Source organism: Girardinichthys multiradiatus, chromosome 5 (genome assembly GCF_021462225.1).
Source record: "Girardinichthys multiradiatus isolate DD_20200921_A chromosome 5, DD_fGirMul_XY1, whole genome shotgun sequence".
In the NCBI taxonomy this organism is placed as follows: Eukaryota; Metazoa; Chordata; class Actinopteri; order Cyprinodontiformes; family Goodeidae; genus Girardinichthys; species Girardinichthys multiradiatus.
Window position 1 is genome coordinate 52,470,655 of NC_061798.1, and position 21,611 is coordinate 52,492,265.

Genomic DNA, 21,611 nt, shown 5'->3' on the forward strand with positions numbered 1-21,611 from the left:
TGGTTCCCGGTGCAGAGGTGCAAGTCGATGACGTAACCCCTACTGTCCCAATTCTCCAATTTTGCAGCTTGTAACCTGCGCACTTCAACCCCTACATGTACTTGAACAAAGTACACACTTCATAGAGGGGCGTAGGGTGGGTATTGGGACAGCTTTGCAAATGAACTCATGCTGCCACCTGTTGGTGACGCTGAACATTGCAGGAGTGATGAGAGGGTCTGACATCCGCCGGAAGCGGATGTACTACATGGAAAATACATAATCTTTGATGTGGGAGCGCCTTAAAGACAGTTTGTGTTATATTCAGATATTTGGCAGTTCTCTTGGTTCTTTTAGTGTGTATCACGTGATGTAGTGGGTGTGACGTCAGTGAGAGGGTCACGTGCCCGGCTCGGATCAGCTGACCGCGGTGTTTCCTGGTTTTTTCTCGGTGCTTACCTCGGATCTTTTGGACTTGAACTCGATTCAGACCCAATTCGGTAAAACACAGGTTCGTTTTTCTCAACTCATTTAGAACCCACTTAATTCTGTTGGGTTTCAAGAAAAGTTCGTTTAATTTAAACAGGAACACAAAATGTATGTTTCTGTTAGAGGAGAGAGTAAAGGTTTGGTTCTGTTTGAGTAGGCAGTGTAGGTTTTGTTCAGTTCTGCGGGTTCTGATATGCAGACAGTACAGAGTAGAGAGTACGGGTCTGGTTTTGTTGGAGCACATGAAACATGATTGGTTCTGCCTGAGCAGACAGTTCAGAATCAGTTCTGTTTGAGTAGGCAGTAGAAGTTCTGTTAGTACACGCAGTACAGGTTCAGATCTGTTTTAGCAGACATTACAGATTTTGTTCTAAAAGTTCTGCTACAGCAGACAGTACTGGCAGAGCAGGTTCTGTTTGGTTCTGTGAGTTTCACCTGTGCAGTTAAAAACATTTCAGAACTTCTGATGGTGAGTTCTGATAAACCCGCTTCTATTTGCAGCTATGAACATCTCAGACAGCGATGAGGAGCTGTACAATGAGCGGACCGCTCTGGTCCCATCAGAGAACCCTGCGGTTCCGTCTTACAGACCGGACTCAGATCACAGCCCCACAGAGGACTCCCACATTAAAACGGTACTTGTTTGGTTCTTACTGGGTTTAAAGATGATGTTGATCCTGATGAGTTCTGCTCCTTGGTGCAGGCGGGGTTCAGGAGGCAGACCCGTCCAGGAGGCGATGGTTTGGATCAGGAGGCGGAGCCTGAGGATGAGGAGGAGGAGCTTCCTCTGAAGTATGGAGCAAAGCATGTCATCATGCTGTTCGTCCCTGTCACCCTCTGCATGGTGGTCGTGGTCGCCACCATCAAGTCAGTCAGCTTCTACTCGGAGAAGACTACCCAGCAGCTGTAGGTCCACCCATCCAGCACCCCAAGTTCTGGTTCTGGTCTCACACCTGATGCTTACCTTTTTCCTTGCAGGATCTACACACCCTTTACTGAGGACACTCCAAACGTGGGCCGCCGGCTGCTGAACTCCGTCCTAAACACGATCATCATGATCAGTGTCATCGTGGTCATGACCATCCTGCTGGTGGTCCTCTACAAGTACCGCTGCTACAAGGTAAGACACCCAGATCCACCTCAGACTGCTGTGAGATTCCTGAGACCAAGAATGCTCCTGGTGGAAGACAAAACAGCCCAGACTCTGAGCAGGAACCCTGCAGGAACATTCAATCCTCTGCTCATCCCAATCCATGTTTTTAGCTGAAAGATTTTAAATTCTTCCATATTTGAGGAAACTAAAACAATCTCTCAGCCCAAGTGTTGAATGCTGAAGGCATTCACACAATTGAGATCCTGTTTCTCTTTATTATTATGTATATCTAACACTATTTTTGGCACCTATCTCCTCCTTCATACTTTGTGCTATTTCAGCCATTCAACTTTTAAAATGTTCAGCTCATTTAGGACATTACGGCTATGACTTTTGGTATTAATACTTTTTACACTTTTTAAAATATTCAGCTTTTTGTGCCGATTTGTGGTCCATTGAAATGAATGAAAAATCATAAAAATTCCACAAAATTCAGCTAAAACTTTGTGCTCTTTCACAGCTTACTACTTCTGCATACTTTCAGCTAGAAACACCATTCAACTTTTAAAATGTTCACAAGACATTAAGCTATCTTCAAATGATTCAGCTTTTTGATATCTATTACGGTTCTTCTACAATTGCGATTCAAATTTTAGGCAAGATTTTTGACGTTTTTCATTTTATAATGTAATCCTATGGCGGAATTCGTCAGTTGGTAGAGTGTACACTCTAGGTTTTTGAATAACCTGAGAAAGAACGAACAAACTCTCCTCACTCTCTCAATTTTCACTCTACTGGCACAAATTGGGTATCAAAACATAGGATGCTCTTTTGCGATTCAGAAAATGTCACCCTCATTAATGTAGGAGTAACGGATTTCACGCAACACGTCTGGGAGCAACGCAAAGTCAACACACCCTGAATGGAAACCTATAGGAATTTCAGAAAAAATCTGAGCAAAAAATCCTTAAACACATGTTTTCGAATCGTCGCCGCTCCTAAACCGTTCAAGTTAGGGACATGAGCTTTGCACCAATTAATCTTCAGACCTTGCTGGCACTCACAGTGAAGGAATTATTTTGATACATTTTATCATTTTGTCATAAAAAAGGTTTGTTTAGGAGTACCAAAACTGTCCTTCCCAAAATCGCATGAAATTTCAAAATTATCCACTTTTCTACACTCACATTTCCTACACTGATTTATATAGACACATGAAAATATCCAGGATTGTTCACCCGTCCCTGCTGATACCTACGTTCCAAAAATTATTTAGATACCTTTTATCGTTTTCTCGTGAAGTAGGTTTGTTTGAGAGAGAAAAATTTACCTTCACTCTGGTTAAAAATGGTCAAAATTATTCACTTTTTCACAGGGTCACACCTCCCAGCCAGATTTTTGTAGAAAATTGAGAAGCTCCATGATTGTTCACCAGGGCCTGCTGATTAATACAGTGCATAAATCACATTGATAGCCCTTATAGTTTCCGAGGTATTAGACGTTGTTCGAGAGCATGTTCAGGCATTTTAGTGTTTTTCTCCATTTTTCCCTTTTTTCACCTAGTGTTGTGCCTTTATTATTATATTTTCAACAGAAATGTGTTAATATTCTTGTTCCCCTGTCCGTTCTGAGAAAAACGGTTCAAGAATGACGTTAATAGCCCCTACGGTTTCCGAGTTATGGGCAGTAGTTCGGGAGCCTGTGCCTCCATGTTATAAAGCCAGGCCATGATGAGACACAAAGTGTGGTGCTGCGTGAGTGAGAAACAGCAGCTGTTGGGCGCTCATTAATTACCATAGCAACAGCAGCTGTTGGGCGCTCATTCATTACCATAGCAACAGAACACAGCTGCCAGTGAACTTTAGTAACCTCTGACAGAGAGTGGCTCTGAGGCTGAACTCAGGCCAGAAGCTTCCATGAGTGATCACAATAAGTCAGTCATAGCTGACAACCACACTAGACTTTCAAAATAAGACCTACACATACGCTACAAAATAAAAGCCTCTTTTTACACTGAACATCAACCTTCCATATGTACAAATGATTTTTTTAAAGCTGATAATAGCATAAACAATGATTTCAGCTGAGCAAGTAGGTTGTATATGACTGTTGGAAATAACCCAGACTTGAAAGTACAACCCTGCTAGATTTTCAAAATAAGACAAAAATGCTCTACAAAATAAAAGCCTTTACATTTTACATTCAGACCAATGTTGGAGCTCATCCAGTGTAGGAAATAGGACCAGATGAGCCCTTTGAAATAAGGATTACTGAAATTTTCAAAATAAAAGCCTCAATCTTTAATAGGTACTAGTGATGATTAAAGCTGATAATAGCATACTTAATGATTTTAGAATAGCAAGCAGGTTCTATGTAACTAATGAAAGTAACCCAGACCTGAAAGGACAACCATGCTGGATTTTCAAAATAAGACAAAACATGTTCTACAAAATAAAAGCCTTTACGTTTTAAACTATATATCATTGCATGACTGGGCATTACACTACTGTTGGAGTTCATCCACTGTTGGAAATGGGACTATGCTAGTCCTTTGAAATAAGTCTTACTGAAACTTTCAAAATAAAAGCCTCAGCGTTCCATAGTTTGTATTGATTTTTTAAGCTGATGATACCAGACCTAAAAGGACAGTTATACTGGACTTTCAAAACAACACCTAGACATACCCTACAAAATAAATGTCTTCATATTTCACACAGCGATAATTGCAGCATTGGTCTTAACACTATTGCTGGGACTCTGTGATGGAAATGGATCTACTTTATCCTTTCAAAATAAACTCACTGATATTTCCACAATAAAAGTCTCAACATTCCTTAGTTGGGGCCTGCCATAGCAATGAAGAGAGAATAGTGAGTGGCCTGACTCCCATGCCATTGCCTAGTGGCACCTGTTACTACACATCTCTAAACTGGACTCTTTATTTATAGGCGACTGCCAAAGCAATGCAGTGAATAATTTTAAACGGCAATTTCATAGACTTTTGAATATATGCTGTAGTAAGCATTAGCATTTTAGCTCATTTTAGCTTATACATTGCTTTTTGCATGGTAGGTGGTTTAAATTAATATCAGCCTCCATGCTAGTAATAGCCAATATGCTAATGTTATCATTTTAGCTTCTCTTTCTCCTCTCTTGTCTCTTAGCTGAAGAACACTTGTGTTTTGTAGGCAATTTCTTGTTTGTTTTTGTGTTTCTTCAGAATATTTGTTGTTAGATCCTTTTTTTCTGAAATGTCTGCAATTTATTATGTTTTTTACCACTGACTTCAACTTCTTAGGCTATATTTTTGCTTCAGTCTATGCTTTTTCAGCTCATCTATGGCAGCTCTTTCCTGCTTTTTTAAAGTTTTTGTCAGTTCTTGCATTTCAACAACTCTTTCAACAAGTAGTTTTGAGGTAACTTTACATTGTTAAACTGTTTTATAGCTAATAGTCTTCCTGCCCAAAGAGATCAGATGACAGTTTGTCTTTGCTGTTTCTGCTATTTCTACTAATTTATCAGATTTCAGCAGATTTTCTGCAGTCAATTTCAGCTTGTTTCTGCCAGCTTTCAGCTAAAAAAAATTCAGCTTACAGCATTCACACTGCATTTTCGCAGGAAATGCAAATGTTTCTAGTTTTTTGTTATGGTCCAAACATTTCTGGCATACAGGCAAGTCCACCATCAGCCTGCTGGAAAAACCACCAGATATCCCAGCGTCCCATTACACCTCTGTTTGAGAACAACCTGGATGATGTTCCTCCAGCTGTCCACATTTAGACGTGTCCCCTGTGTTTCTATCCATCTGAGACAAGTTCCTGTCCTGTTTGAGATCCTCCCTCAGGATGCATTTTGGAAGCAGCAAATCGTGGTGATGACAGTGCTTCTCCAAGGTTCTCCTGACACCATGCAAAATGGAAGGATTGCAGAGAAGAGATCTTTAGATGTTTCCAGTCTGTTTCTGCATCATTCCATGTTTGTTTCATCAAGAAACAAAGCTTTAAGAACAACATCTACAGCGGGAATCACACCAGGATGCTGCAGGTTGTAGAAGATGCTGATCCATCTGGAGATAGATATCAATGACTGAAATTAGCTCAGATCATAAATTATTAGATATACTCTATATGGAAATACTGCGCTAACTTTTAATTATATCTGAATGATAAGTAAGCAGGTTACTTCCTGTTAGCTTCACTGAATGAAAGCAGATTCCTCGTGTCTCTCACCTGTTGCCCAGGCAACGGACCTTCTAAACAAAACTGATAGTTGTTTATCAACCTTCATGTGAAGCATCTGCTAGAACATTCCACGGTTCTAAGGTGTAGATCATCCATTTAAGACAGCATTAACATGTCTGGTCAGAGAAGTTATTAGTAAACATACGAGGCACACCTTAGAGGAAGAGGAGCTGAATTCTGACTTCAGCTGCATCTCTGACTCATTTGCTGGAAATCCAGCAGGTCATTATGTTCTCATCACAATGACCACCAGCTTTCAGCACCTAAAACTGACATCTCCATATATTCATCTCGTTCCTGAGAACTGTATTAATGTTCCATCCTTCATGCAGAGGAGAACCAGGATCCGGACCCTTCTTCACCAACAGCAGGATAAAAATGGACCTTACAGTAGTCGTCTCACACAGTCTAGTGTCTACAGTAGTGATGAGTGTTAATCAGCCCGACTCAAACAAATCTGATGCTGAGGTTTGGCTCTTCACGGTGAAGACCTGGGATCAACTGACCAGACAAGAAAACCATCAGCGAAAACGAATATGAGCTGAGCGCTCGTTTCCTCATCCTCTCTCCTCCGTCCAGAACCTTTTCCTCCCAGATTTCTCCTTCCTGTTTGATGCAATGCCTCTGACTCTCACCACTCGGTCATTCTTGATGGGCTGCTAGATGTGTTCTGCACTGGACACAACCTCACACACTGGACACAACCTCACACACTGGACATAACCTCACACACTGGACACAACCTCACACACTGGACACAACCTCACACACTGGACATAACCTCACACACTGGACACAACCTCACACACTGGACACAACCTCACACACTGGACACAACCTCGCACACTGGACAAAAGCTCACACTCACACACTGGACAAAACCTCACACACTGGACAAAACCTCGCACACTGAACAAAACCTCACACACTGGACACAACCTCACACACTGGACAAAACCTCACACACTGGACAAAACCTCACACACTGGACACAACCTCACACACTGGACACAACCTCACACACTGGACAAAACCTCACACACTGGACACAACCTCACACACTGGACAAAACCTCACACACTGTACACTGAACGCAGAAAAGGGAACCGTTTTTCACCTGGATGGATTTTTGTTCAGATACATGAAGAGGAGGAGCTGGAGGAGGAGGAAGAGGAGGATGGGAAGTTAATATACAACTGGAATAAATGACAACTGTGGCCTGACATGCTTCCTTGTGTAAAACCTCCAGGTCCATGGACATTTATTACCTGGATGGAGACAACATCTTCTGGGGGCAATGTTCTACTTATATCTGGTGACTCTAACATAGTTTGATCAACCATAATAATCATAGGTTCACAGAGAACTTTATCAGAACAATGAAAGATTAACTGTGGTATTGTATATTAGTACATTTATTAGCCGGATGGGAGAGAACAGAGAACTAAAAATTTAATAAGAAACTTAATGAAACACAACTGGTCTATTATCTGTCAGCAGACATTAATGGTGTGTATGAGGCATTTCTTTACATATTTATAAAATTAAATATCAATCATTGTCCAATAAAGGTAAATAATAAAAGGAATAACAGTTGTCCATGGATCACAACAGGACTACAGAACGTCTGCAATCAAAAACACATATAGAAACTGAGGAAGCAGAATCTAAGTGATAAAGATCTGAAAATCAATTAACAAACATAATTAGGTTTTACATCCATAATCGATGAAAATAAGCATAATATAAAAGAAATTTGGAATAACAGTTTTGGGGAGAGGTCTCTGACTATCATTTCAGCCTACGGGCCGAGTGGTAGTGCAGAGTACCCTGCCTTCTTGGCATCCCTGTCGGGGGTGCTGGATAGTGCCCCTCCCGGGGACTCCATTATTCTGCTGGGGGACTTCAACGGCACACCGGGAGAAGCGTGATCGGGAGGAATGGCCTCCCCGATCTGAATCTGAGTGTTTTGTTATTGGACTTCTGTGCTAGTCACGGATTGTCAATAACGAATACCATGTTCAAACGTAAGGGTCTCCATCAGTGCACTTGGCACCAGGACACCCTAGGCAGGAGGTCGATGATCGACTTTGTTGTCGTATCATCAGACCTTCGGCCGCATGTTTTGGTGAAGAGAGGGGCTGAGCTGTCCACTGATCAACACCTGGTAGTGAGTTGGATCCGCTGGAGGAGGAGAAAGCCGGACAGACTTGGCAGGCCCAAGCGCATAGTGAGGGTCTGCTGGGAACGCCTGGCGGAGCCCTCAGCTAGGGATGTATTCAACTCCCACCTCCGGGAGAGCTTCGACCAGATCCCGGGGGATGTTGGAGACATAGAGTCCGAGTGGACCATGTTCTCCGCATCTATTGTTGATGCTGCTGCCCGTAGCTGCGGCCGTAAGGTCTGCGGTGCCTGTCGCGGCGGCAATCCCAGAACCCGGTGGTGGACACCGGCAGTAAGGGATGCTGTTAAGCTGAAGAAGGAGTCCTATCGGCTGTGGTTGACTTGTGGGACTCCTGAGGTGGCCGACGGGTACCGTGAGGCCAAGCGTGATGCCGCCCGGGCTGTGGCAGAGGCAAAAACTCAGGCCTGGGAGGAGTTCAGTGAGGCCATGGAGAAGGACTACCGGTTGGCCTCAAATCGATTCTGGCAAACCGCCCGGCGCCTCGGGAGGGGGAAGCAGTGCTTCGCCAACACTGTTTGTAGTGGGGCTGGGAGACTGCTGACCTCGACTGAGGACATTATCGGGCGGTGGAAGGAGTACTTCGAGGATCTCCTCAATCCTGCCATCACCCATTCCGTGGTGGAAACAGAGGCTGGGGACTCGGGGTCGGACTCTTTCATCACCCAGGCTGAAGTCACCGAGGTGGTTAAAAAGCTCCGCGGTGGCAAGGCTTCGGGGGTGGATGAGATACTTTCTAAATATTGGACGTGATTTATCCAAAGAGATTCTTGAGCCAGTACTGAACAGAACCTAAACAGAATAATAAATATGGATCCTAGCTCAATATTTCTCAGTGCTGTAACTGAAAAAGATACGATAGATATTGAAAATAAATGTAAGAACATTCAGTGATGGTATGGAGATGACTGGTGAACTATATAAACTATCCATATCCATCATCCATCCCTCCATCCATCAATCCCTCCATCCATCCATCAATCCCTCCATCCATCGATTCCATCCACCCATCAATCCATCCATCCATTTATCCAACATCCATCCATCCATCCATCAATCCCTCCATCCATCCATCCATCCATCAATCCCTCCATTTATCGATTCCATCCATCCACCCATCAATCCATCCATCCATTTATCCAACATCCATCCATCCACCCATCAATCCATCCATCCATTTATCCAACATCCATCCATCCACCCATCAATCCATCCATCCATTTATCCAACATCCATCCATTCCTCCATCCCTCCACCCATCCATCCCTCCATCCATCCATCCATCAATCCCTCCATTTATCGATTCCATCCATCCACCCATCAATCCATCCATCCATTTATCCAACATCCATCCATTCCTCCATCCCTCCACCATCCATCCCTCCATCCATCCCTCCATCCATCCATTTATCGATTCCATCCATCCATTCATCCATTTATCCAACATCCATCCATCCACCCATCAATCCATCCACCCATCAATCCATCCACCCATCAATCTATCCATCCATCCATCAATACCTCCATCCATCCATCCATCCATCCACCCATCAATCCATCCATCCATCCATTTATCCAACATCCATCCATCCATCCACCCATCAATCCATCCATCTATTCATCCATCCCTCCATCCATCCATCAATCCCTCCATCCATCCATCAATCCCTCCATCCATCCATCCATCCACCCATCAATCCCTCCATCCATCCACCCATCAATCCCTCCATCCATCCATCCATCCATTTATCCAACATCCATCCATCCATCCATTTATCCAACATCCATCCATCCATCCATCCATGTATCCAACATCCATCCATCCATCCACCCATCAATCCATCCATCCATCCATCATCCATCCATTTATCTAACATCCATCCATCCACCCATCAATCCATCCATCCATTTATCCAACATCCATCCATCCATCCACCCATCAATCCATCCATCCATCCATCATCCATCCATTTATCTAACATCCATCCATCCACCCATCAATCCATCCATCCATCCATCCATTTATCCAACATCCATCTATCCATCCACCCATCAATCCATCCATCCATCCATCCATCATCCATCCATTTATCTAACATCCATCCATCCACCCATCCATCCATCCATCCATTTATCCAACATCCATCCACCCATCAATCCATCCATCCATCCATCCATTTATCCAACATCCATCCATCCATCCATCCATCCATTTATCCAACATCCATCCACCCATCAATCCATCCATCCATTTATCCAACATCCATCCATCCATCCATTTATCCAACATCCATCCATCCACCCAAGCTTCTTTCCTACAGGGTCACAGGGAGCTGGTTCTGATCTCCAGCGGTCTACGGGCCAGAGGCGGGGGACACCCTGGACACTTCTCCAGTCCACCACAGACAATGTAAACCATTAACATTTATCATCACTAGGTTGTCATTTCAGACTGGTTGATTCACAATAAAATGAAAATAGCTAAAATAACACATTTGTACCAGAACCATCAACACAGCTCTCTGCTGCCACAGTTCTTATAAATATTAGAAACATGAGTTGATAACTGAAATGAATCGGTGAACGGTTCCAGATCAGGAGGATCTAAAGGAGATAAAGACTGCGACTGGTAAAAAGAAGACGGCTGTACGAGGGTTTGAGGACATCAAGAAGACGTTTCACACAATAATCTTAATTAATTAATTAAACTGGAACAATATGACATAAGAGGAATTGAGTTAGATTGTTATATGGGAAGCTGGTAGCAGGATGTGAAGTTGGGAAATATTTGTTGTAAATATTTGGACTTTGCTTGTGGGGTTCCTCAAGGGTTGGTGCTGGGACCTTGACAGGTCGTAGTGTCAAAATGATCTATGCAGAATATCTGAAATAATGTTCTATTTGCTGACAGTATAAAGATGATGGAGATGATGTGAAACAACTATTAATTTATGTAACGGATGAAACTTAAAGAAACTTAAAACATAGTTTGATGAAAACAAGTTGTCCTTCAACCTAAACAAAACTCTGTTGATCAAATTCCAATACAGAAAAAACAGCTGAATATTGAAAGACTACCCGAAAAAACATCATTATTAATGATAAATTCATCAGATATGTTCAAAGTAACGTTCTCTAGCGTTCTCTAGTTTTAACTAACTATAGGTACTGTGCAGAGATCTGAGGCAACAATTCCAGAACTACACTGCAGTCATCAACAATACTACAAAAACAAAATATTTCATAAGGTGGGATTATAATCACACACTATTTATTAAATCTATAAGGTTAAAATTCATTGACAGTGAAACTACTGACGTCATTAATTTTGTACAAAACCTAAAATAAAAAATAACCAGGAACCATTCAGGAACCATTCAGGAACCATTCAGGAACTGTTCAGAAAACATTCATGAACCATTCAGGAACTGTTCAGAAAACATTCAGGAACCGTTCAGAAAACATTCAGGAACCGTTCAGGAACCATTCAGGAACCATCCAGGAACCATTCAGGAACCATTCAGAAAACTTTCAGGAACCGTTCAGAAAACATTCAGGAACCATTCAGGAACCGGTTCGTTCAGGAACCATTCAGGAACCGGTTCGTTCAGGAACCATTCAAAAAACATTCAGGAACCATTCAGGAACCGTTCGGGAACCATTCAGAAACCGGTTCGTTCAGGAACCATTCAGAAAACATTCAGGAACCATTCAGGAACCGGTTCGTTCAGGAACCATTCAGGAACCATTCAGAAAACTTTCAGGAACCATTCAGGAACCGGTTCGTTCAGGAACCATTCAGGAACCATTCAAAAAACATTCAGGAACCATTCAGGAACCGTTCAGGAACCATTCAGAAACCGGTTCATTCAGGAACCATTCAGAAAACATTCAGGAACCATTCAGGAACCGGTTCGTTCAGGAACCATTCAGAAAACATTCAGGAACCACTCAGAAAACTTTCAGGAACCGTTCAGAAAACATTCAGGAACCGTTCAAAACATTCAGGAACCATTCAGAAAACTTTCAGGAACCATTCAGAAAACATTCAGGAACCGTTCATGAACGTTCAGAAAACATTCAGGAAGCGTTCAGGAACCATTCAGAAAACATTCAGGAACCATTCAGGAACCGTTCAAAACATTCAGGAACCATTCAGAAAACATTCAGGAACCATTCAGAAAACTTTCAGGAACCATTCAGAAAACATTCAGGAACCGTTCAGGAACCATTCAGAAAACATTCAGGAACTGTTCAGGAACCGTTCAGGAACCATTCAGAAACCGGTTCATTCAAGAACCATTCAGAAAACATTCAGGAACCATTCAGGAACCGGTTCGTTCAGGAACCATTCAGAAAACATTCAGGAACCATTCAGAAAACTTTCAGGAACCGTTCAGAAAACATTCAGGAACCGTTCAAAACATTCAGGAACCATTCAGAAAACTTTCAGGAACCATTCAGAAAACATTCAGGAACCATTCATGAACGTTCAGAAAACATTCAGGAAGCGTTCAGGAACCATTCAGAAAACATTCAGGAACCATTCAGGAACCGTTCAAAACATTCAGGAACCATTCAGAAAACATTCAGGAACCATTCAGAAAACTTTCAGGAACCATTCAGAAAACATTCAGGAACCGTTCAGGAACCATTCAGAAAACATTCAGGAACTGTTCAGGAACCGTTCAGGAACCATTCAGAAACCGGTTCATTCAAGAACCATTCAGAAAACATTCAGGAACCATTCAGGAACCGGTTCGTTCAGGAACCATTCAGAAAACATTCAGGAACCATTCAGAAAACTTTCAGGAACCGTTCAGAAAACATTCAGGAACCGTTCAAAACATTCAGGAACCATTCAGAAAACTTTCAGGAACCATTCAGAAAACATTCAGGAACCATTCATGAACGTTCAGAAAACATTCAGGAAGCGTTCAGGAACCATTCAGAAAACATTCAGGAACCATTCAGGAACCGTTCAGGAACCGTTCAAAACATTCAGGAACCATTCAGAAAACATTCAGGAACCATTCAGAAAACTTTCAGGAACCATTCAGAAAACATTCAGGAACCATTCAGAAAACATTCAGGAACCGTTCAGGAACGTTCAGAAAACATTCGGGAAGCGTTCAGGAACCATTCAGAAAACATTCAGGAACCGTTCAGGAACCATTCAGAAAACATTCAGGAACCGTTCAGGAACCATTCAGAAAACATTCAGGAACCATTCAGAAAACATTCAGGAACCGTTCAGGAACCATTCAGAAAACATTCAGGAACTGTTCAGGAACCGTTCAGGAACCATTCAGAAACCGGTTCATTCAAGAACCATTCAGAAAACATTCAGGAACCATTCAGGAACCGGTTCGTTCAGGAACCATTAAGAAAACATTCAGGAACCATTCAGAAAACTTTCAGGAACCGTTCAGAAAACATTCAGGAACCGTTCAAAACATTCAGGAACCATTCAGAAAACTTTCAGGAACCATTCAGAAAACATTCAGGAACCATTCATGAACGTTCAGAAAACATTCAGGAAGCGTTCAGGAACCATTCAGAAAACATTCAGGAACCATTCAGAAAACTTTCAGGAACCATTCAGAAAACATTCAGGAACCGTTCAGGAACGTTCAGAAAACATTCGGGAAGCGTTCAGGAACCATTCAGAAAACATTCAGGAACCGTTCAGGAACCGTTCAAAACATTCAGGAACCATTCAGAAAACATTCAGGAACCATTCAGAAAACTTTCAGGAACCATTCAGAAAACATTCAGGAACCGTTCAGGAACCATTCAGAAAACATTCAGGAACCGTTCAGGAACGTTCAGAAAACATTCGGGAAGTGTTCAGGAACCATTCAGAAAACATTCAGGAACCATTCAGGAACCATTCAGAAAACATTCAGGAACCGTTCAGGAACGTTCAGAAAACATTCGGGAAGCGTTCAGGAACCATTCAGGGACTGCTTAGGACTAGGGTGGGACTGGGTCTGTTTAAGTAGGGAATGTTGGAGTGTTCAGAACCAACGGAACCACTTCTGTGTGTCAATATGTGGAGTTCATCTGTTCAAATCATCATATAAACATATGGTAATTCCTGTATATAATGTATAAAATAATGATGATAATTGTTATTGGTATTTTTGTTTTTGTTTTTTATTTCAAGAAAAAATTATGTTTCGAAACTATATTGACAGGTTAACTGTGTATTAAATGCAGGTGTATAAGTTACATTACAATAATGTTGTGTATGTAATATTATGTAGGTGATGTAAGGATAAATGAAAAAGGGAAATATAGATTTACACCTCCACCCACTCCATTAAATATATAAACCATAAAAGTTTCCACTTATGTCACATGCTGAAAATATTCTTGTACATATTTAAAAATAATTAATACAAACCGCTGTTGTTGTCTTTGACCTGAATATGAAGGATTTGCATTCGGTCCATTTCAGACTGTAATGGATATTCTTTTATTAAATGTTCCAAAGTGTGTGACCTTTAGGTTACCTCACTCCTCAGAACATCTGCGTTAGAGGAGGAAGCTGTAAAAGCCATTATCAGAAGTTTAATGGTTAAAACCCATCATTTAGGGTGATATCTCAGGAAGAGCAGATGGGTCTGTTCGTAGATAACTTTGTCACCTCTGAACCCGAGGAGGGTCTAGGTCATAAAACACAGACTCTTTGAAGTTGAGATAAAACTGTCATGGTCTGGTATAAATACTGTGTGTAAATGTTGATCGGGGCTCTGCTTCACTGACTAACCTCAGTGTCAGGGTCATTCAAACGCTGAATGCCTTTGAATAAAACTTATAAAGACAAAGTCCGGATTTTCTCTTGTTGTGAGTCAACTTCTACCAACTTTGATAAGAAAATTCCACTACAAGACTGAAGCTTTCTTCTTCTCTGTGTCACTCAGTTTATCCATGGCTGGCTCATCCTGTCCTCTCTCATGTTGCTCTTCTGGTTCAGCTTCATGTATCTGGGGTGAGTTTCAGTTCTGAATGAGACACATGTGGCACGTCCGGCTCAGTTCTGGTCCATGATCAGGTTCTTCCTGTGTGTTCTGTCAGTGAGGTGTTTAAGACATACAACGTAGCGGTGGATTATCCAACAGTGGCCATGATAATCTGGAACTTCGGGGCTGTTGGGATGGTGTGTATCCACTGGAAGGGACCCCTGCAGCTGCAGCAGGCCTACCTGATCCTCATCAGTGCCCTCATGGCCCTGGTCTTCATCAAGTACCTCCCTGAGTGGTCAGCCTGGGTCATCCTGGGGGCCATCTCCATCTATGGTGAGTCCTGGAAGACTTCCACATCTTTCTAATTCTGTTTATAATAATTATCAGGTTGATTCAATTCAAAGATACTTTATTGATCCCTGAGGGGACATTAGAAGTCCAGTACAACCCATCCAAACATACATCATGACACAAGACAAGGGGGGACGGGTCACCGAGGCTTTGCTGCCCACTCACAGGCGCTGCCCTTGTTAGATGAGAAAAGAGGCCACATTAGGAAAGTAGAGGGAAAATAAATCATATTTCACACTTTATCCTTAGCAGGATACAGTTTGAGATTGTAAAAAACCTCAGAACAAAGAAGCAACAAGTTGACAAAACAACATCATGCTGGGAACAGTGAAGGTGGTGTGAGGGGTGCATATGTTTATCTTGAGCATGTTAGTGTGTGTTCAAAGTAAGTCCATGAAGCACTGTCACAGAGACCATTGTCCTTGATGGTACGTTGGAAGGTTCATCAACCGGCCACAAAGTTCTGAGCAGGTCCACAGATGTCCTCAGGGAAGGGAGGGAGCGGAGCGTCATGTTTACATAACTTCCAGGAGAAGTTGAAGATAACCAGCCATCAAGGCCGTGCAGAGGAGCCAGATTCAGAAAAACAATAATTACATTGTTTACGCGTTAAAGGCTAAAACCTGGGTCAGACCTAACACAATATAGGAAAGCAGCAGCGCTGGACCCGTTTGGATTTGACTTCAAGTGCACATACTCAATTTTGTGACAGAATAATGTTGGAGTATTCTTAAGGGGCGTTTTTAAGGTCTTGAAACATTGAAGGCTTTGGCCCAGAATGGCCCAGAACCTCCTTCCTCCTCTACCTGGTTTAAAAGGCGCCCTCTACAGTCAGCTTTTAGGTATTGTCCCCACCATGTTTATTCCTCGCTTTCAGGATAAATATAAAAACTTTATGAATATGAACACAAAGATAATATAGATAAATAAATCAGTGGGTGGTAATATGTACACTTGGGATTTATATTTAGCACAATTATCAACCGAGGAAAATTTGCATTTGCCTCTGACTTCACCGAGAGCCTCCGTCCCACTGATCACGTCAGGTTCCTCTCTGTGTTAGAGTTTGTGTCTCCTCTGGCAGCTCTGATGGAGATGGAGCAGAACCTGACGATCCCCAGCGTTGCCGGAGCGATCCAACCTGCCATCTGCACCGAAACACTGAGCGCAGTTAATTTGCAGCTTTAGTGAATCCCACTGCAGGTGTTAAATAAACATGTTTGAGTCCAGGAGGCTACGACGTGTTCATGAAAGGTTTTAACTGGACCGCGGGTGCTATTCTGATCTTATAGCATGTGTTAGTAAATCTGGCCCAGAGACAGATAGAGAGACAGACATCAGCTACAGCCCCTCAGCACGGTTGGGTTCAGCAAGTGTGAATGTCTGCTAGGACCCGATGTGGGCCTGGGCCGGGCCGTGAAGTAAGGCCATCCCAGAACCAATTCAGCTAACAGGGAAACCAGAAGCAAAACATAGCAGCAGGAACAACATCACACTGACCCACAGCAAACACTCATGACCTTGTTATATCTTTGCTTATTCTCCCATCATGCCTTGCTTCGGTTGTCTCTACAGACCTGGTGGCCGTCCTCAGTCCTAAAGGACCTCTCCGGATGTTGGTGGAAACGGCTCAGGAGCGAAATGAGCCTATCTTTCCCGCGCTCATCTACTCCTGTAAGTTTTCCTGCTACTATTTTAGGGACCGGATCCCATTTCTACATCCATGAAGAGAATGGTCCCCCAGAGTGTGACTCATGTGTGGTTGGAGTCTGTTTGGTAAAAGAAAGGCAGGTCTGAGAGGAGAAACATCAACTGACTTTGTGTTTTCAGAGAAATTCTGAGATTTGTGTCCCGACACTGATCTAAGGTGGTGGTTTAGCAGTTTAGTTGTTTGTCTGTGATTCTGACCGGGTCTCTGATTGGTTAAGCAGCACAAACAAACTGCATTTAACCTGTTCTCAAGTCTCCATCTCTATGCAGCTGCTATGATGTGGACGGTGACCATGGCAACTCCTGCTGACGCTCAGCACTCCGAAATAGGTCCGACGTCACACTCAGGGATGTCCATGCTGGTCTCTGTGCCTTTAACGGTTTTGTATAAATAATGTCTCCATGGCAAGTTTCAGATGAGGAGGCGGAGCTAAATGGCAGGAGGGCGGAGCCTCGGAGCCGACAGCCGAGGTCGATCCCTGAAGATGAGCTGGAGGAGGAACGTAAGTGGAGCCACTGCAGCTACTCAGTGGAGCGTAATGATGATGATGATGATGATGATGATGATGTGTGTCTGCAGGAGGGGTGAAGCTGGGTCTCGGAGACTTCATCTTCTACAGCGTCCTGGTTGGGAAAGCTGCAGCCACTGGAGGAGACTGGAACACCACTCTGGCCTGCTTTGTCGCCATCCTCATCGTAAATCCTTTATTCTTTAATTTATGTATAAATTTTGATTTTTCCTGCTGTTTCTTTCCTTTTCCACATTTTAAACTTTTATTTAATCATTTCAAGTTTACTTCAGAGCTCCTGATGATCTCTCTTTTTAATTTTCATCAGAACTCTTGCTGCAGCATTTTGAATCAGCTGAAGGCTTTTAACTGCATTTTGTGGACATCCTGATAGTAAAGAATTACAATAGTCCAGCCTTGAAGTAACAAATGCATGGACTAGTTTTTCAGCGTCACTCCTGGACAGGATATTTCTAATTTTGGCAATGTTCTGGAGATGAAAGAAGGAAATCCTAGAAACCTGTTTAATATGGGATTTAAATGACATGTCCTAGTCAAAGTTAACACCAAGGTTTTTTACTTTATTATCAGAGGTCAATTTAATGCCATCCAGGTTAAGTGATTGACTAAGCAGTTTCTTTTTTAAAGACTCTGGTCCAAAGACAACAACTTCTGTCTTGTCTGAATTTAGAAGCAGAACATTTAAAGTCATCCAAGTTTTTATATCTTCAAGACATGCTTGTAGTCTATCTAACTGGTTGGGTTCATCAGGATTTAGAAATGGTCACCAGAGCTTTGAATCTGTGTAAGTTTGGCTACAAAACTAAAAGGAAACCTGTGATTATTCTAGTTTTCCTGACAAAAAATCTGGGGCTCCATCTTGGCAAAGGGGTCTGTTCATACAACAGTGGCGCTTCTGTGCCACGTTTGATGTGACCTGGTGAGGTAATAACACCATTAGAAATGTAAAGAGTTCCTCAGACTTCAGGGTCTTCAGGGATTAATAGACGGACGACATGTTTGGAAAACTAAACAGCTCTGGATCAAGGAAAGAGACGCTAATAATTTCAGCTTATCTCCTTCAAAGCTGCTCTGATTTTGGGGAGGCTAATAAACTGAGAAGAAGGTGATGAACAACATCACCTTGTTGTTCTGACAACAAGGTGCAACCAAATAATGGGTCATTTGGTTGCAGTTGTTGTAACCTTTCAGCAGCTTTTATTCTGATCTCTACAGACTTTATATAACTCATACTGCATTAAATACAGATCATTTATTCAGGTTCAGGGTCATGTTCAACACACTTTATGTAAAAGTCTAAAAAGTCAAGCTTTCTGTACCAAAACATAACGTATGTTTCTGTTCTAAGACCTCCTCTGTTTAAACATATGGGTCTGCCTTTTATTAATGTCCCAGCTGTTGGCATTTACTGCAGTGGTACCTTCTAGCCTGTCGGGTTTATTAGGAACAGTCGTCATGATGATTTGATGGACCTTAAAGCATCGAGCGCGTTCATTAATGGGTTAAAGTTAAGATTTTCCAGCCGGGCCCGTTCAGCACCACAGGGTTAACAAAGGCTGAGAAGGAGCCCAACTTTCTTCTTTCATCAGGACACTGCAGCGTTCTGGTCCGATTCTGTGGTATTTATTCAACCTTAAACAGCCGCCTGTAGCAAGTAGTTTCTCTTATGAATTGTGTTTAAAGTGCTGCTCTTTCACTGGACCCTGAACATTGGGCTGATGTTTTGGTGCTTGGCTGTGTCCACAGTGTGTTTGGGAGGTAATTCTGGGTTTTTTAATGATTAGAACCTGTCTGGTCTGATTAATGGTCAGAAAGATTTCTGTTTATCAAACATGTTCAGATATTAAAAATGCGCAGCCTAACTGCATGTTGGCGAAGTGTTTGTCCTGCTGTTAGAAGAAGACTGCCCAGTTCTAGACAAAGTGTGGAAAGGTTCAGGGGGTGTCAATACTTTTACAAGGTACTGTCAGCCCCCTTGCTTTCACCTGATCATGTGACTCACCTGTACCTCACCTGTCTATGTCCCACCTCAGGGTCTGTGCCTGACACTGCTGCTCTTGGCCATCTTTAAGAAGGCTCTGCCGGCGCTGCCCATCTCCATCACCTTCGGCCTCATCTTCTACTTCTCCACTGACTTTCTGGTTCAGCCCTTCATGGACAATCTGGCCAGTCACCAGTTCTACATCTGAGACGAAGCCCCGCCCACCTCGTTATCAGCCTCCTCGTTAGTCTGCAGGACCACTCGCTGCTGTCATCTAATGTGGCACAAAAAGACCACTTCCTGTGCAGCTCTGAGCAACAGGAAGGGATGTCATACTCTCTGATCTTATGGGGGTTACCTGGTGGTCTCTGCTCAGGTGTTTGTTAATCACCTGCTGTGATGAATCTACAGTTTATGTCACGGCTGACTGTGATTGGCTGATGCTGCTGTCCATCAAAAGAGACACTGTTTCTGTTTAATCTGCCACTACCAGCATCTGGTGTGGGTCGGTACCAACTAATTCCCATTACGACATGGAGCTGCAAAGTGGGTGGAGCCACAGGTTTAATTAAGGAATTTTTTTGTTTTTATCGGCTGACTACATTCATCATGTCGATTACCCACAATCCTCAGGTCAAAAAAGTCTGCTTTTTTCATTCTGCTTAATTTAATCTCACACTTGGGATTTGACAGTACCTGTTGAAATGCATAATGGGAGTTGTAGTTTCCCAGGAAAGTTTACAAGCTGCTTCCTTAAAGATTGGTATTTGACTACGTAATTAATTTGTTGAATAATCAGGAAACTCCAGGAATTACAAACTGGACTTGATTTTTCAAAATAAAAGCCTCATTGGAAGAGCTTCGAGCAGAAAATGATTTTATTTTGTAGTATCTGACCTGCACCTATAAAACATCATTTATTATTTATTTGTGAAAATAATTCCCTTTCTATAATATTGACCTGTCTAGGCCTCCGTATGTCTGCAGGTTGGTCTTTAGGGTTTTTGACTCTTTCAGCTTTTATTGTTCTGATCTCTGTAAATGTCTGACATAAATGAGGTTTACTGGAACAGAGAGCTGCCGTCTGACTCTTAGATCCGACCCTGTTTTAGGATTTCTAAAATAAACATGGACCAGGGTCCGTATTCCCAAAGATCCTCAGAGAGTTCCTATCTTCTCCTGAACATTCCTGCCAACGAGTCTGAGCTCCTCTTAGAGAGGAGGTGTGGTTGACCCCGTTGCTAGGTGTGACGCTGTCTTCTAAGAGCTAAAATAAATGCACTCCCAGTAATTAATGGAGACAAATGAACTGGTGATTCAGAAATGTTTCAATCATGATAAAACTTAGCAAAATTAAATGAATTGTTCCACAGCATCAACATGTGTGAACATTATTATTCTGATGTGATTATTATTATATTTACTCTCCATGCTGGTTGTTTTCCTACTGCATCTATTTCATATGAATTAATTTCATATTAATATTAAAACTCAACATTTTCCTGTGATCTTCTTCTTGTTTAATGAGGTTTAATTTGGTAAAATGACCAAAACAAAATGGAGTAAAAATGATGGAGAAAAGTGAACAGAGGAGCAGAACCTGCTGGAGGAGAAGATCTCTCCTTTCTCTCTGTCTTTCCTCCATCTTCTCTGCTTCAGACACTCTTAGGTTCACTAAAGGTCCTCCTCACTGCTCTGAACATCTATTAGTTACCTGAGCTCCTTTCATATGTTCCCAGACATGATGTGGTGAAAAGCTGAGAGGAAACATCTGAACTCACATAAAGGACATTAATCTAGAACTCATTTTGGCTTCACAGATGAAGACATTTTGTTCTTCATGAGGCATGGAAAATTATTGTAGGTTGACAGAAACATCTAAGAAGAGCAGAGGATGATCACAGCTTCTCAATTTCAGGGATACCTGTAGCCTCGATGACACATTTAATAAACTTGTTTAAAAACAGCACCTTTAGGAAGCTTCACCAATAATATACATTTGACCAAGAAGTTATTTGAACGCAGCCATCAGATCACTTCCTGTAAAACATCATCTGAAAGAATTCCTCGGTCCGATGATCCGT

At 42.3% G+C, this 21,611-nt stretch overlaps 1 protein-coding gene across 3 annotated transcripts; it reads left to right on the forward strand.

Moving 5' to 3' along the window:
- The first annotated feature begins 242 nt into the window (after window positions 1-242).
- On the forward strand, window positions 243-21,035 carry psen2 (presenilin 2). 3 transcript variants are annotated; one of them, XM_047364878.1, is made up of 11 exons: window positions 243-490; window positions 970-1,103; window positions 1,172-1,374; window positions 1,447-1,588; window positions 14,914-14,981; window positions 15,068-15,288; window positions 16,882-16,980; window positions 17,287-17,346; window positions 17,433-17,519; window positions 17,597-17,712; window positions 19,580-21,035. In XM_047364878.1, the coding sequence occupies exons 2-11, from the start codon at window positions 972-974 to the stop codon at window positions 19,733-19,735; spliced, it is 1,284 nt and encodes a 427-aa protein (XP_047220834.1). In that variant the 5' UTR covers window positions 243-490; window positions 970-971; the 3' UTR covers window positions 19,736-21,035. The 3 variants fall into 3 exon arrangements, with proteins under 3 accessions (XP_047220834.1, XP_047220833.1, XP_047220832.1); XM_047364877.1 differs by having other exon boundaries at window positions 243-479; window positions 17,427-17,519; XM_047364876.1 differs by having other exon boundaries at window positions 244-490; window positions 17,427-17,519.
- Window positions 21,036-21,611: the final 576 nt, after the last annotated feature.